The 17,225-nt window shown below is 50.5% G+C and overlaps 1 protein-coding gene and 1 long non-coding RNA gene across 6 annotated transcripts in view; one reads left to right on the top strand and one right to left on the bottom strand.

The window, feature by feature from the left end:
* Window positions 1–14,208, bottom strand: part of LOC102959016 — an 82,139-nt gene extending 67,931 nt beyond the window's left edge. Inside the window, exon 1 of the long non-coding RNA XR_006219621.1 lies at window positions 13,870–14,208. This is a non-coding gene — a long non-coding RNA (uncharacterized LOC102959016). The remainder of the gene's footprint in view (window positions 1–13,869) is intronic.
* Window positions 12,839–17,225, top strand: part of SEPHS1 (selenophosphate synthetase 1) — a 31,787-nt gene continuing 27,400 nt past the window's right edge. For 3 of the 5 annotated variants that reach the window (XM_007081229.2, XM_007081228.2, XM_007081226.2), the window contains exons 1-2: window positions 13,558–13,825; window positions 15,841–16,110. In XM_007081229.2, the coding sequence (XP_007081291.1) occupies window positions 15,918–16,110 (193 nt within the window). In that variant the 5' untranslated portion in view covers window positions 13,558–13,825; window positions 15,841–15,917. Of the gene's footprint in view, window positions 12,945–13,557; window positions 13,826–14,379; window positions 14,504–15,840; window positions 16,111–17,225 lie in introns of those variants that run through there. The other 2 variants (XM_042991074.1, XM_042991073.1) reach the window with 2 other exon arrangements.

Below are 17,225 nucleotides of genomic sequence, written 5' to 3'. Positions count from 1 at the left end.
AAACACGCTCCACGACATGGGGTTCGATCCTACAACCCTGGGAGAATGACCTGAGCTGAAATCAAGAGTTGAATGCTCAACTGACTGAGCCACTCAGGCACCCCAGAGTGGCTTTTCTTAAAAGAGAGAATTGAATGTTCAGGGCATCTCGGTGGCTCAGTCAGTTGAGCATCTGACTTCGGCTCGGGTCATGATCTCATGGTCTGTGAGTTCGAGCCCCATGTCGGGCTCTGTGCTGACAGCTCGGAACCTGGAGCCTTCTTTGGATTCTCTGTCTCCCTCTCTCTCTCTCTGCCCCTCTCCCGCTCGTGCTCTGTCTCTTTCTGTCTCAAAAATAAATAAATGTTAAAAAATTAAAAAAAAAAGAGAATTGAATGTTTGAAGGACTGGATAAGTAATCAAGAGAGGATGGCTATCAAGGTCTTGGGATTTAGGACGGGGTGGAGGGGGAGGTCTATGCATTTTTTGAAATTATATGCAAAACATCACTCATTTGAATCAGTGGAGACAGGAAGGGTGAAGGATGGAAAACGCAATAAAAGAAAAGAAATGATTTCCCCTCCCCCCAGTGTTATTTTTTATCTCTCATGCATCAAAAGGCAAAGGGAAAAACTTAATGATTCTGCAGCCTTAGATACTCACTGGGTGCAAACAATAAAATCTTCACTTTACAGCACCAAATTAATCACCTTCGTGCTCGGGAAAAACAGGATTTGCAGGGGAAAATACCATGGCATGGTGTGATCTTATGGAATGTGGCTACCTTTGGGAGGCACAGAGACAGAATTTTGTAAACTGCCTTATTGTTAATTGCATTTCAGTGGAGAGTGCCCCCTGACACAGGGCACAGTGTTTCTGTCCATCTCCGTCAGATAAATGCCCCCGTGTGTTAGTGCATAGACTGAGTCAGAATCCATCCTGCCACCAATCTGCCACCTCGAAATGGTTCCACGAGCCTTCCTGAGTCCGACCACAGAGCCACACACAATGTGGGCGGGTAGGGTGCCGTGGGGAGGAGGTCTCAGAAGGAGTCCCCAGCTTGGTGGGGACAGCCGTGTGACGCAGGAGACCCAGGGAGAGCTCTGGAGGAGGCTTCTTAACTTGGGCTGACTCTATTAAGCATCCTTCATTTAGAAGTAATCGATTCACTGTTTCTGAAATCAAACACACAAGTGCCAATGCCGTGACTTAAATTTCTTCTGACCTTTTATTTCTTGCCAAAAAAAACTTGGCTTTTACCGCAGATTGTAAAAGACCACTGATGACAGTGAATGATGATTATTGAAATTACTGTAGCAGTAATGAGTTGATGGAATAATAAAGTACTCCCCGTATCCCAACTTTCTCCTCCAAATTGAAATTCTGTTCTCCCATAGCACTCGCTGCCATATTACTCAATTTTGGGGTCAGAGACCCCTCTGAGGAGCTGGTGAAGGCCAGGAATGCTTTTCCCAGAAATGCACGAGCAGACACAAATTTGCCCATAAATTCAGAAAGCTCATAGATTCCCCTTCCAAAAACAAACAACAGTTCGGAGACCTCCACCTAGCACTTGGTATCACAGCAATTCGTTCATCGGGATCTTGACCTGTTCTTAGGGTCCCAGAGCACAGTGCCTGTAAACTAGTAATCTTGCTCAATGGTAAGACTTACTGTTAACCTGACTTTTTAAGGCAAGAATGGTGGAATGAGAGAGAGGATATTCAGAAGTAGAGAGAATACATATTTATGTTGTGCAAGAAAAAATATTTTACTGGTCTTTCAGCTATATCCATTTTTTATTGGGATTGGATCGCTAGGAAATTTCATAGCGTGAGGGAAAAGAGCCAGTTTCTTTTATACAGATGGGGATCCAGAGACTAAGCCCTTGGGAGAATTGATCTGGAAAGATGTGTAGTTATAAGAATGAGCCTAGACAGGGGCCTGGGGGAAGACAGAGGGGACCCCCAAAAGATCAAGATGCAGCCTAAAAGTCTGTCTTAAGGGGGCTTGTTCCTTTCCAGAATCCACCCACCGGGCAATACTGGCTGCAAGCGTACCCACCATGAGTGATTCCGGGCACAGATTCCATGTCGCTTTCCTACACCTGCTAAGGCCTCATCTTGCCTTCCTAGGTTCTCTGGCCCTCCTGGGGTCCTACCTCTAGATAGAGGTTAAGGGACAAGATCTCAGGCATCTTTGCCACCTCAACCCTGGTCCAGTAGACAGCTGGACCTTTCACTGAAGCCTCATCTGTGAGGGGACAATGCCGAGGGCCCCACTTGGGGTGGGGGCAGAGATGCCGGAAAGCAAACCCATCCTGCCATTTACTGGGTAGCATGAGAAGCTAGCGCCCCTCCTCATTCACTTGCCAACCACTTACTGAGTGGCTCCATCTGCGAATGTGGACTCGGAGAAGAGGGCCTGGGTTCAAATCCAAGTCCTCTAACTTTCTGCCTCTGTGACCTTGGGCAAGTTACTTACCGTCTCTGTGCCTTGATCTCCTCATCTACAAAATGGGGATAATAATGGTACCTGCTTCAGAGGGTTGTCATGAGAACTGAGTTAGTCATGCAGAGCGCCAAGAGGAAGGCAGGCAGCCGGCAAGCAAATTTAAGCGTCAGTTGTTTTAACTGAGTCAAACACACACGGAACTTGGGAGTCTAGCGAGGAAAGCAGCAACTGTGGTATAAGCCACCGCCCAAACTTAACTCCCAGAGTGTCGTGCTCGCTTCCTCTCCTGCCTCCATCCGTGCCAGAATTCCTCTCCTGCTCCCTGCAGTCAGGATCTTATTCTACCAGTTACCCTCCTCATTCTCATATCCACAGTCTCTTCTGCTTTGCTTCGGCTCACACACCCGTCCAAAGATTTTCAGGCTCTGAAACCCAAACCTCTCCTCTCGCCTCTCAAGGAAATGCCCTGTATCTTCCCCTGCTACAACGTGCGTCTTGAAAGAGGCGTCTACACTCGCAGTCTCCCCAGCACACTACTCCCGCCTCTGATTCTGGCCCTTGTATGTAAGAATCTCCCCCCAAGGCCACCAGGGACCTCTTAAATCCAGTATGTATTTTTAGTCCTTATCTCACCTTGACTTCCTGTAGCACTGTACAATGTCGACTCCTCCTACCTTCTTAAAATTCTTCGTCCTCCAACTAATTCCTCCACCATTCTTCTGCCATTCCTGCCACAAGCCAGGGAATGTGCTAGGTACTGGGAGGCAAACATACTCAAGACAGTCTCCCACAAGGAACTCAGGCTTTGCGGGAGGGGAGGGAGATTAGGTATACGGAATAATTGCAAATCAGCAGGATAGGTTCCAAGATGAGGACCAGAATGGGTTATCTGGCAGGGCTGTGTTCCTTCTGGAGGCTCTAGGGGAAAATCAATTTCCTTGCCTTTTGCAGCTTCTAGAAGCTTGTGGCCCCAGACCACTCTGACCCCAGAGGTTGCATTGGTCCATCCAGATAATCCAGGACAGTCTCCTCATCAAAAAAAAAAATCCTTAACTAAATCACATCTGCAAAGTCCTTTTTTTGCCACGTAAGGAAACATATTTACGGGTGATTAGGATAGGACATCTTTGGGGGCCATGATTCTGCCTACTGAAGATGGGGTAGTCGTTCCCCCTCGAGTAGCCAGAGAACTGGCGAGAGAGAAGACTCCTGGAGCAGAATCTTACAGGTTTAGCTCCCATTGGCCAGACGGGGGGACAAGGTGGTCCAAAAAGGAATGGCGCTTGTTGGGAGGTGATGTGGAGAAAGAAAAGGTGAGGCTGGTGGTCTGCAACCACTCGACCACTCCGGCTGCACAGCTGAATAGAAGAGAGTTCCTTCTGGAAACCAGATGAGGGAGAAAAAGTATAAGCTGGATTACCAAGGGTTCTGATTTTTTTTATATATATAACCATAGTAAAGAATCTGAAATTTACCTGAAATGTACTTGACCCATGATATTACTTTAACCTGGGCTATTGTTTCTTTAATTTTTTCTTGACTCATTTTTTGGTCCTAAAGAATAATGTCCATGAAATCATGGGTTTTCTATGTTGGTTACATCTTTCCAAAGTGTTTACATAACTGTAAAAATAAAATGTTCTTGGGGCGCCTGGGTGGCTCAGTCGGTTGGGCATCCGACTTCGGCTCAGGTCATGATCTCGCAGTTTCTGGGTTCAAGCCCCGCATCAGGCTCTGTGCTGACAGCTTGGAGCCTGCAGCCTGCAGCCTGCTTCAGATTCTGTGTCTCCTTCTCTCTGTCCCTTCCCCGCTCGCTCGCTCTCTCTCACACAAATAAAATAAACATTAAACATTTTTTAAATAAGAAAAATAAAATGTTCCTATATGTACCACTTAAAATCATCCATGCACACCCATGAACGAATTCCCTACTTGGGGAAACAGAGCCAGAGGCAATCAATGCAAACCGCCTAAACGTTCTAGGCAGGGAAAGCACGCGGTCAGGTTTGCCTTTGATAAATACCATTGGGCAGCCTTAATCACTTTGGACTGAACGGAAACAAGTGAAACTTATAACAAAAAGATCATAAAGTAGCATACTTCCACACTAGTCAGGGTAAGAGATGAGAAAATGGACTAAGGTATCAGGGGAGGGCTGGATACGAGCAGTGCAAGGAGGTTGGAAATGCTGGATAATAGTGAAGACTGGAAAAGGGGGATTGGAGACAGCAGCTGGGGTCCCAGCATGTACGACACCACGGACAATTGCCCACTCACTAAGAGAGTAAATAAGGGAGACAGTCAATGGGCTGTGGCAGGATTGGGAGGAAATGGTTATTTTGGCCTGGACCTGCCGAATGTGGGGTGTTCTGGAACATTCATGTACGGGCTTGAATGCCCATGTCTGGGGCCACACAGATCGGGGCAGTTTCCAAAGCACCGCTGTCCAGGAGGAATACACTGTCAGCCCCCCATGCTATTTTCCGTGGCCAAGTGGCCACATTAAGACAAGTAAAAAGAGGGGCAGCTGGGTGGCTCGGTTGGTTGAGCATCCAAGTCGAGACTGAGTCCCGCATTGGGCTCTGTGCTGACAGTGCAGAGCCTGCTTGGGATTCTCTCTGCCCCTCTCTCTGCCCCTCCCCTGCTCATGCACACGCAGGAGCAACATAAAGAAACATTTTTTAAAAAACAAGTATAAAGGAGCGGATGAAATTAATAACGTGTTTAATATACCCCAACATATGTGGATTATTATATTTCAAAACGGAGCAGTATAAAATCTACTGAGATGTTTTACATTCTTTTTCTCGTTTTAAGTCTTCAAAATCCGGTGCAGTTTTTTACACTGAGAGGACATCTCAATCCGGACGTGCCAAGCGCTGAGTAGCGACCACGAGAGGTGGCTGCTATATTGTATGACACAGCTCAGGAGCCATGTGCAACATAAGAAGAGCATGAGAAGGATGTCAGGACAAACTGGATGAACATCAGCGTGGGGTGTAAAGGGCAAGAAAGAGGCACCAAAAAAGATTAATGGGGGTTGGGGGGGCGGGGAGCCTGGCTGGAAGTTGGAAGGGCATTCGAGTCTTGACCTCAGGGGTATGAGTTGGAGCCTCACGCTGGGTGTAGAGATTACTTAAATAAAAAAACTTAGGGGTACCTGGTGGCTCAGTTGATGAAGCGCCCGACTCCTGCTCAGGTCGTGATTTCGCGGTTTGTGTGTTCAAGCCCCACGTTGGGCTCTGTGCTGAAAGCTCGGAGTTTGGAACCTACTTTGAATTCTGTCTCTGTCTCTCTCTCTCTCTCTCTCTCTCTCTCTCTCTCTCTCTCTCTCTCTCAAAACTAAAATAAACATCTAAAAAAAAAAATAAACAACTTAGGGGCGCCTGGGTGGCTCAGCCGGTTGAGCGTCCAGCTCTTGGTTTCAGCTCAGGTCATGATCTCGCAGTTCACGAGTTCGGGTCCCGAGTTGGCCTCTGCACTGACTGTCGGGTACCTGCTTGGAATTTTTCTCTCTCCCTCTCTCTCTCTCTCTCTGCCCCTCTCCCTGCCTCCCTCTCTCTCTCTCAAAATAAGTAAATAAACATTAAAAAAAAAAAACTTAGGGGCGCCTGGGTGGCGCAGTCGGTTAAGCGTCCGACTTCAGCCAGGTCACGATCTCGCGGTCCGTGAGTTCGAGCCCCGCGTCAGGCTCTGGGCTGATGGCTCGGAGCCTGGAGCCTGTTTCCGATTCTGTGTCTCCTTCTCTCTCTGCCCCTCCCCCGTTCATGCTCTGTCTCTCTCTGTCCCAAAAATAAAAAATAAAAAACGTTGAAAAAAAAAAAAAAACTTAAAAAAAGAGGGGATCCTAGGTGGCTCAGTCGGTTAAGCGTCCGACTTTGGCTCAGGTCGTAGTCTCCCGGTTCATGGGTTCGAGCCCTGCTTTGGGCTCTGTGCTGACAGCTTGGAGCCTGGAGCCTGCTTTAGATTCTGTGTCTCCCTCTCTCTCTCTGGCCCTCCCCTACTAGTGCTCTCTCTCTTTCAAAAATAAATCAATGTTAAAATAAATAATACATAAATAAGCAAACAAATAAAAACTTAAAAAACAAATGATTAAGAAGTAGCCAAAGAGGTTAGGAGGAGAATGAGGGAAGAGCTAACTAACATCAACCCCCTGAGAATTTCAAGAAGAAAAGGGCTATAATGGCCTCAAACGCTGCAGGGACACCCTCAGCGCCAGGCACGTAGACTCCAGGCTTAGCCCCAGTTTGAACCCTGGCTTGACCGCTTACGGCTGGGTGCCGTGGCAGTGACTATGGATGCCATCTGTGCCCAGCCCACCTCAGAGTCCCCCTGTAGCTTCATAGACAGCATCCAGCCCACGAACATCATGCCCCCTCAGTCACCTGCCTGCCCCACACTGCGGGCTGCTTCTTCAAGCTACAGGGGACTCACTGCCCCCAGGGACAACCCTTAGCCGATGAGGGAGGAGAGTCCCTGGAGAAATGTCTCTGCCTCCCCATCTCCCAGTGGTGTGATTTTAAGAGAGTGTTTTGGGGGCACCTGGGTGGCTCAGTTAAGTGACTTCAGTTCAGGTCATGATCTCACGGTTCGTGGGTTCGGGCTCTGTGCTGACAGCTCAGAGCTGGATTCTGTGTCTCCCTCTCTCTCTGCCCCTCCCCTGCTCACGCTCTGCCTCTCTCTCAAAAATAAATAAACATTAAAATAAAAAGAAGAGGGTGTATTTGTTTTCTATTGCTGCTGTCACAAATTACCACTAATTTTGCGAACACACACACACATTTGTGATCTCACAGTTCGGGGGATGAGTTTGACACGGACCTTACTGGGCAAAGATCAGAGTGCCCGCTGGGGGGGGCTTTCCTTTCTGGAGACTGTCTCCTGGCCTTTTCCAGCTGCCAGAAGGCTCCTGTCTTCCCTGATTTGTGGCCCCTTCCTCCATCATCATTCCTGACAGCACTGGGCTGAATCCTTGCCACACTGCCAATGTCTCTGGGTCTCTCGATTCTTTCTTCCACTTTTAAGGACCTGTAATTACACTGGGCCCACGCGGGTAATCCAGGGTAACCCCCTTAAGGTCAAACTTAGTTCCATCTGCAGCCTGGTAACACAACATGCTTACAGTTTCCAGGGACGGGACACAGACATCTTTGGGGTCCGGGGCATTGGTCTGCCTACCAGAGGGGGTTCCATACAGTTTCCCGGATAGATGCCAACAAGGCTGAGCCCACGGGGGTAACCCGCTCGCTTACATTCTTTGTGGCTTTCTCCCTTCCCTCATTCTGACCACTTCTTGACTTGTGCTTCCCGGGAGGACCTTCCAAATAAACTCCCTTCCCCCAAATCCTCGTCTCGAGATCTGCCTCAGAGGAACCTCAAGTAAGACAGTGATCTTAGGGAAGTTACTCAATCAGTCTGAGCCCCGCTTTCCTCCACCGTGAAGGGTATATCTCAGTACCTAGCTCACAAGGCTGTTGGGAGAATTCTAAGAGATGATATTCGTTAAAGTCTGTATGGTGTGTGTAGCAAGTCCTCAACTTGGAGGGGGGCAGCTGGTGCACAGAGAGGGGCCGGCCTTGGACAGAGAGATAGTCCTCCCTCTGAGACGCTGACGGTCAGAGGGGTGGGGTGGGGACAGTGTGGGAAAGCCGGAGGGTTTCTTCTATGGGCCTCTGTTTTCTTTCTTTCTTTTTCTTTCTATTTATTTGAGAGAGAGAGAAAGAGAGAGCAAGCAAGGGAGGGCAGAGAGAAAGAGGGAGAGAGAGAATCCCAAGCAGGCTCCACACTGCCAGTGCAGAGCCCGACGTGGGGTTTGATCTCCTGAACCACGAGATGATGACCTGAGCAGAAACTAAGAGTCAGACGCTTAACCGACTGAACCACCCAGACGCCCCATCCATTTCCTTCTTGAGCTGCATCTGCTTCTGAGGGCTGAACAGCACAGGACTGACTTTGGGGAGAACAATGAACATTTGGAATAGCATAGAGATTTCTGAGCTGTCGGGAAAGCCCGGTTGGCACCAGAGATCATACATCGGTCACAGCACGACCTCTGAGCTCTGAGTTTTCTCCATGTGGTGAAATGGGTGGCGGGGGGGGGGGGGGGAGACGGTGGATGGAAGGGACGTAAGGCTGGACGTTTGCAGGTAGATATGGTCAAAGAAGGGCGGTGCAGGAGACAAGGTTGGGGAGCTTGTTGAAGACTCCAGCCTGGATGGAAGGGCAAAGGGCCACTTTGAGAGACTGGTGGCCCCCCTGTGGTGGAAGTGTGGGTGTAAAGAGACGGGAAGGCGACAGGAGATAGGATGTCAGTGCTTAACATCTCCAGGGAGGAGACAGTTTATGGTGCAGACAGAGGAGTGAACGTAAAAGTCATTAGATCTGAGGTACCCATCACCTACCAGGTCTTAGTCATGACTGGAGAGTCCTCCCACCTGCCACCACCCCCCACCCCTCCCCCCACCCAGGACAAATCAGGGGTCACTCTTGAAAGGGCAAGATTCCAACAAGGTAGGGGAGGGACTACCCCGGCAATAGATGGTGGTTAACGCTGGATAGCAAACACCCAAAGTGAGAAAGTCAGGACAGAAGGAAAGTAACGTGACTGGAGCTGCTTTGGAGGTAACAGAATGTGGGAGGAGGAACAGGCAGCCTCCTGTCCCTCTGGGTTTCCGAGAGAAAGCAGAATCCTTTAGGGCAGTGTCCCCCACAGCATCCACAGCACCAGGGGAGCCCATTAAAAGCAAGGATTCTTGGAGCGCCTGGGTGGCTCAGTGGGTTAATAAGCGTCCAACTTTTGATTTCGGCACAGGTCATGATCCCAGGGTTGTGGGATCGAGTCCCATGCTGAGCATGGACCCTGCTTAAGATTCTTTCTCTCCTTCTGCCCCTCCCCCACAAATAAAAACAAACAAACAAATAAATAAAAGCATGGATTCTTAGTACTCCTCCCCCCCCCCCCAGCATATATCCTCGACCAGCTGTATTAGTGGCCTGGGGCTGCTGTAACAAAGACCACAAATGGCTCTAATGAAGGGCCTTCCTTGCTTCTGGGAGTCAGAAGCAATCCTTGGCGTTCGTTGGTTTGAAGCTGTCTCACTCCAATCTCCGTCCCAGTCTTCACATGGCCTTTTTCCAGCGTCTTTGTCCCCAAATCTCCCTTTCCTCATAAATCATTGGGTTAAGGGCCCACCCTAATCTACCACGACCTCATCTTAACTTGATGACATCTGCAAAGACCTTTCCAAATAATGCCACATTCACAGGTACCAGAAGTCAGGACTTCAATACATCTTCTGGGGCGGGGGACACAATGATTAAAGAAAATAACGGTTTGTGACATGTGTTGAACATGGTAAGGCAGACTTTATTCAGGACCACTGCAACAGAATTTTGCAGTGAGGGAGAGAGATTGGGCTCAACTCTGAATATAGCATGGGCAAGAGGGAATTTAGAGCCAAGGAGCAGGGTGGGACTCTGTAGGTGGAAAATTAGGAAGAGGAAATAACAGGGGTGGGGGTGGGGGGATTCCGGCTAAACCGACCTAACAGGATTCTTGCTAAAGGCAGGATGATCAGACATCACCTGGGGGATGGGGAACCTGATCAGATATTGGACGGGGGGCACGGATATTGCTAAAACTGGATTTTACAAGGAAGTACACAGCTGAGCCTAGAAAGTTCAGGAGCCTGACTAAAGTTTGGCCGAGCAAAGAATTTTTGTCATAACTCAACCCATCGTGCCAGCTAGATACAATCTTTGGGGGCAGGGCTGGTAAATACGTATTTTTTAAGGGTCCACGGGGTAAAGGAACCTAGGACAACCATCTTTCAGTTGGCATCAGCAGGACCTGAAAACTCAGGGAAGATGGTCCTCTGATGGCTCCGCTGGGGAAGACTCAGACAAAGGCTGGTGGGAGAAAAGCTGGCTGGGGGAAGCACAGAGAACCCTGCATTTAGGACAGAGAAGGAGGGTGGAGAGATCCAGTGGATCGTCTGGCCCCAAGGCTGGAGACCGACTCCACACGAATGAAGGCATCCGTAGCTCAGTCAAGAGTCTACCGCCTGTGCTCAGAAGAATTTGATTCCAGTTGTTGAGGAGCTGCTGAGAGCTCCAAACCCAGGGGCTGGGGGTGCTGGAGGAGGAAGGAGCAGGTTTTGAGGATGCTGGCCTCCCACAGACTCGGCACGGATCAGCTTCTGGCTCCGCCAGCCATTCCACAAGGAAGCCCCGCAGGGCTCTGTCCAAGGTCTCTTTCACTTTCCTCCACAATTCTCCTTCCCGGTTAATCCCACCTCTTTCCGAGGCTAGAAACCCCATTTACATGCTGATGGTCCCACATTTGCATCTCAAACTCAGAGCCCACCCCCACCCCAAGCGCCAGCCCTTGTGCGACCCATTGCATTCAGCCTAGACTATCTGGCAGGTGCCTGAAATTTCACATTTTCAAAGCCAAACTCGCCCCTACACTTGTTTGCCTTCCCATAGTTTCCATTTCAGTTGGCATCACTACCCACCCAGACCCCCCCAAACTAGAAATCTGGGCGTCATCTTATGCTTCTTCCTCCAACCACACACGAAATCACCTCCACTCCTCTCTTTTGTCCACATTCCCGCTGCTTCATTTCAAATACCCTCAACTCCATGCTCGACTACTACAATTACCTGCTAATTACAGATGTGGCCCCGTTTTCCCCTCCAGGAGTCGGCATCCTCCCAGATGAGGTGCAGCCTTTTCTACAAGCTCAACTTGTAAAAAAAACAAATCTGACAAACTCTGCTGACTACGGCACAAATGCCAAACTCCTCAGCATGACACATGATCTTCATGTAGGGCCCCACTCACCTTGCCCCTAACCCCCCAAATTGTTTTTTCTAGTTGTGACTTTGACTAAAACAAAAAATTAAAAACGCACAAACAAAACCCAAACCCCACAACGATTCACAAAATCAATCTTAAAAGGGAGGGGATGCGGGGACTAAAGGTATCTGCATCCTCCGTTCCCGGGTCTGGAGGTCTGGGGTGTGTATACAGGCGTCTTCCCAGGTGATGCAGATGCGGATCCAGGTTTGCCAACCACAGGGCCGTGCCATTCTTAAAAAAAAAGAAAAGAAAAGAAAAGAAAAGAAAAAAAAATCCAACAATTCACATCAGAGAATCCGGGCTACTATGTTTTTCCCTAACTTCCTGTAGAGGCACACAGAAAAAAACCACCGCGCAGAAAAGCCTGCATCAGCCGGTCGGCTTCGTTGCATCACTTCTGCCTCCTCACCAAGATTGACACCCCGAGGAATTGTCCGGCAGAAATTTTAAGAATGAAAAAGGGCATCTGCAGAGCCCGCAGATCTGACCCGCAACATAAAGCACCTTTCGGTTACCAAAAACATTCCTGCCCCCAAAACCCAGTTAGAAAATGCCGAACCACCCGAGGAAAGTTTCGTCGGCATTCCTCCACACTCCTCGGTTTTGAGGGAAGCCCTAAAAGACGTAGTGTTAGGAAAGCATTTTGCTTTACTTTCATCGGCAGTGCCTCCGAGAGTTGAAAACCCGAAGAAAGCACTTTCGCAAGCTGAAGCTGTCCTATCAGTGTTAATTCAAACACACACAGTATTAGGCTGCCATGTTTACTTGAACATGTGAAGAGCAAACAATGTAACTGAGGAACCTTGAGCTCGGACTCCCTCCCAAGCACGTTGAACATTCAAGAAACTTTGCCAGGACGTCTGCACATCCAGTGAGGCTCACGTTAACTCCTGAGCCAGGCTAAGACAATAGAAGGGAGAGACGACACAAGTCACTATGAATCAGACGCGCCGATTATGTTTTTAAATCTTCCCTCGCAGCAGAGGCGGCTTTTCCTCTGCTCCTACTCTTTTTGAAACTGTTTCCACGGTCATTGTCTCCCAGTTCGAAACGACGGCGGCGCTCGGGGAGCAGGTACAGCGTCCCGCAGGGTGTAGCGCGGTGGAGCCCGGCCAGGTTTTGGAAAACATTCCCGGCCCTTCCGGCGGGTCGAGGAAAAGTAGGTGGCCCGGGCGCCAAAGGCTGCTGCCAATGCAACTCGCAACTTTTGAAATCAATCCTTTTTGCATCATGCAACGGATGCCACCGCTCCTCGGGTTTGCAACCCCCCACCCCTCCCCCGAGACCAATCATTGCCGCGCTCGGGCCTGCACATCGCCCCCGCCCCCTTCCCGGGCCGCACGCAGCCACCGAGACGCTCCGGCCGCGGCCCGCCGCCTCTTAAAGGGCGGTAGCCGGCCCTTAAAGGCCCCTCGCGCGCGGCGCACGGCGGAGCGCGGCGGCCCGGTTCCCGGCAGGGGCCCGCCGAGCCAGGCCGAGCCCCCGCGGCGCCCAGGCGCGGCCCGGGCCCTCCCGCCCTCCGCGCCGCCGCCGCCGGGAGCGGCATTTTTATTCAGGCGACGCTTAAGGGAGCCCGGCCGCGCCCGGTGCATTGTGGGAGCGCCGGAGTCCCGTTTTCGGGAGGAGGAGGAGGGCGCAAAGCGAACCGGTAAGCGCCTGGCTTGGGGAGGGGGGGGCGCGACGCCAGGCTTAAAGGGGAATATTCGTCCGCAGGCCCATGGCGGCCGTGCAGATCCCCCTCCGGGCCGCCCGGGCCCGCCGGGAGCCGCGCACGGCCGGCGCTCTCCAGCGCTGCCTGGAGAGGGGCAGAGCCAGGGCTTGGTGGGGCCGCTTTAAAAAAGAAGCACCGCCCGCGCCGCCGCCGCCGCCGCCGCCGCGCGGAGCCGGGGAAGGAGGGAGGGAGGAGAGGGCGGGGGAGGAGTGGAGGGGGAGGGCGGCGGCGGCGACGCAGGGGTTAATTTTTTCGCCCGCCGACATTTTTGTGCGGCGGCGGCGGCGGCCCGCGCGCGCGGCGGGAGAACCCAGCCCGGTCCCCGGGCGCGGCGCGCGGCGCCTCCGGGGCCCTCCCCGCCCCCACGCGCGCGCCCTCCGGCCCGCGGGCGCCGCCTGACCCTGGGCGCCCCGACCGGGCCGGCCCCGCGGGCCGGGGTCCCGCCGCGCTCGCGCTCGCGCCCGCCCCGCCGCGGCCGGTTGGCCGTGCGCGCCTCGCGCCTTCCCTGCGGTTCCCGCCGCCGCCGCCGCCTCCGCCGCCGCCGGGGAGATCGGGCTGGCATGGCCCAGCCGGCGGCGCCGCCGCGCTGCCTCCGCCCGGACGCGGCCAGCCCGCCGCGCCGCGCCGCACAAAGAGCCCAGGCCGGGTCTGCCTTTAAAGGCGGCAGCCTGAGATTTAAGGTGTCCCCGCGTGCCGGCCTCGGCGCTCCGGCTGCCTCCTGGACGCGTGCTGCATGGAGAGAGCCCGGTCCCCGCGCGCCGGGCCTGGAGCCCACCCCATTGTTTCTTTGCTGGGCTTAAGGGCTTGGGGGTAGGGAGGTAGGTATGGGGCTGCGGCTGCACCCTCTCCCGTCCCCGCTTACCGTGCTCCCCGAGCTGTGCGGCCCGCTTGGCGCTCTCGGTGAAAAAAAAAAAATTCAAAGGTGGCCGAGAAGGAAAGGGTTAACCGTTGTCTTTAAATATTCATATCATTGTTTTAAAGGTGTAAACATGCAGCTTTGGGGTTGGAGTTGAAGCTCTCTTATTATGCAAATTTACTCCCCCCCATTAATTACGATTTCCCCGAGTACATCTCCCCCCACCCCCCATTTTCTCACACCCACCCTCCAGAACCTGTAAGTTTGCAAGGTTTGGATGTGAGTGTGATGTGTATCCCTCGTTCCATTTGGAATTTTAAAACTTCAGAGTGCTTTTGGACTTAAGGTGTTTTAGACATTTTTCTTCTTAAAAATCAGGGAAGACAGAAGTTATGTTTGAAAGATGGTTAGTCCCCCCAGTTCCCCGCCTCTTTTTTGGGGGGTGGGGGTTAGGCTTGGAGGTAGGAAAATAACTGGATGCCTCGTGAGTTGGATTTTTTTTTTTTCTCCTGGTAGGAGTGAGGCGGTGTTAAATGCGAGGCGTTTTGTGAGGAAAGGACTGTTTTGTTCCAAACTCTAGCAAGTCAAAGTGCTATTGGACTTTTCCTAACTCTAAAATGGCTTCAGAATTCCCCTCTAGGTAATTTCCTTTGCTCTCCTGCCACCCTTCTCTTGGATGGGTTGTTTTCTTGGAATATTTGAAGATTTACTCCTGTTCAGTTGTACGTTACAAACTGAAATGATTGCTCACCCCAAAGATGTTTTTGTAAAGACAGTTTGGATTACCGCCCAAACTCAGGCTTTCTGAGATTTATTTATTTGTTTTGTGTGTGAGAGAGGGAGATTAATTTTAAATGAGTGATGTGGTTGCCAGGGGATAGAAAACTCTATAAATGGGAATCATGTTCTTCATCGTAAATTTTATAGGGGAAACTGACCCTGAAATTTGGGGTGTCTGTAATTCTATGCCCAGTAAAGTATCAATCTGGAGGTTCATAAACCTTGGGAGTGCATGTAAGATTCTGGTTGCACCTCTGAGACTTCGGACTTAGATGGGCTTGCTCTAGAAACTTCCAGTGGTACCAAGTACGTTAATGCTAGGGATTTCGTACAGTGTGATTTTTTTTCGTTTTAGTTCTGCAACGAAGCGGTAACGACCAGGAGCAAGCATATTTTCTCAATGATGTGTGGGTACTGGTTCGTTGGGTGGGATGTTTGCTTTCTAGGAAAGAGCACTGCATTAAAACGTTAGAAAACTTTCCACCGCTCTCTTGGAGAAAATTAATCTTGGTGTGTTAAACAGCTGTTCCACTTTTCTTTCAAGTTCTGTTCTTTAGTGAGGCTTCCTTAGTTTTGGATCACGTTGTCCTTCTGGCTCAGAATGAAAACATGCTTTTTTCTAAAAGTGAATTGAGCATCACGAAGAATTTCATCAAATGCGTTTCCGTCAGCATCCTTTTCCTGCAGCGTGTCTAATGGGCATTTTATTTTTCTGTGGGGGACAGCAGAAGATGTTAAAAGGTTTTCTAGAGAAGTCACTTTAGCCAAGACTTCTTGATTTCTAAACCGTAGTGCTTCTAGGCTGACAGATGAAGTGACTAGAAGTTTTCTCATGATGTTGGCCGCCAGAAGAGCCTATGAGACTTACTGCTCAAGATGGCCTTGTGTCATGTGCCAGCTGGCCCGTAGTGCCTTCTTCAGGGGAGGCGTCCTGGCTGCCCGTCAGAGCCACAGTTACAGCAACACAGACCTCAGACCTTCCCTAGAAGATGTCTGATGGTACAGTCAATTTCTTAAATGAGTTCTTCGGGCTTCTGCATCACTATAGTGAACTGTTGTGGCCTCAAATCGGCATATCCCTGGTCTGGATGATTTCAACTCTTTCCATGCTTGGCACCGTCTTGTATTCACTTGATTCTTAGCAGAATACTGGTGAGCATTCTTGTAATGGTGTCTTTGTGTTTTGGTGATGCCTAGGTGGATCTGTAAAGAAACCAGGCGGCTAGGAGCGGGAGGGGAGGAGCCCAGCTGTGAGGTGTGTGTGCCCAAGAACCATGTCTACGCGGGAGTCCTTTAACCCGGAAAGTTATGAATTGGACAAGAGCTTCCGGCTAACCAGATTCACTGAACTCAAGGGCACTGGCTGCAAAGTGCCCCAAGATGTCCTGCAGAAACTGCTGGAATCCTTACAAGAGAACCACTTCCAAGAAGATGAGCAATTTCTGGGAGCAGTGATGCCAAGACTTGGTACGTGAGCCCTTCTTCCCTTTATACTTCCCCAAGTACAGCGTCTTGGCTGCAGTTGTAGTCAGTGGGTCAAAAGCCAAATTTCTGTCCTCCCATGTTGCCTTCTTCTTTTTTTTTTTTTAAATCTAATTTCTGCGAGGATCCAAAGAGCAAAGCAGTGATAGCTATGACATTATTGTAGCTTATTTGGAGGAAATACTTGAAAAGCATCAAGGAATGTGCTGTAGCCATTTTTTTAAGCTATTAAGTGTGCAATTGAGACAATTCTGTTACAGTAAAAGTGTTTCTTGCTAAATCGAATTTTGTAGTTAGCTGAGGGTTAAGCAGAAACTCCTTTATGCCTCTGTCCTAAAACTTTCCTTAAAATGCCTGCGTTCTCTTCTCTGCCTTAGGAAAGAAAGGTGTGTCTGTGCGTCATTGTGCGGTGCTTTGGGGGCAGTGGCTGGGTTGGGGAGGAATGGGGGTTCCTTTGCAATATGCACTGTTTGCCGAGCTCCTGTGGGGAGGAGGGAGAAGACTGAAGCTGTGCTTGACCCTGGGACGTCATCTGGCATCGAGAGCGTGGTTTTCCTTCTTTACTAAATTCCTTTTTTAGTGGTTTGCCTCTTCCCAAACACAGAGCTCAGAAAGAAATTCTAGGCCGTTGGAAATTGTTAGCTTTTATCATGTGGTGCGTTAAGGACGTGGCGAAACACCGTGATCGCTTTGCCTTTTGAGTGTTTGGCACGTATTCCAGGAGTTTGGGTGCTTGGTAGTCGTGGTATTCGACTTGATCAGCTTTCTTACAGAAGGTTTTCATTTCGTTCACTCTCACCCGTTGTCTTATTGTGTAGTTCTGTCCTCCAACCCGAGATCCTCCTTTCTTCCCCAAAGAATATATCAAAGCCGAGCTGCTTTGGTGGGGAGAGAGGAAAACTCACACCCCACACTCTAGGGGCCGCGGGGTAGCTCCCAGGAAGGAGTTCAGTGCGAAAACCACTGTCGTCTGGCTGGTGTGGAAGCCGGGAGAAATACCACGGGAGTGAGCTGGATCGGCTGTCGACATACTTGTCAGGCAGTAAGAATATACCGAGAAAGCTGTCAGATAACGTGGTCGAGAAAGACGCTGCCAAATG

This window comes from Panthera tigris, chromosome B4 (genome assembly GCF_018350195.1).
Source record: "Panthera tigris isolate Pti1 chromosome B4, P.tigris_Pti1_mat1.1, whole genome shotgun sequence".
In the NCBI taxonomy this organism is placed as follows: domain Eukaryota; kingdom Metazoa; phylum Chordata; class Mammalia; order Carnivora; family Felidae; genus Panthera; species Panthera tigris.
Note: the sequence above shows the minus strand (reverse complement) of the source record. Positions and strands in the feature narration are given on the sequence as shown.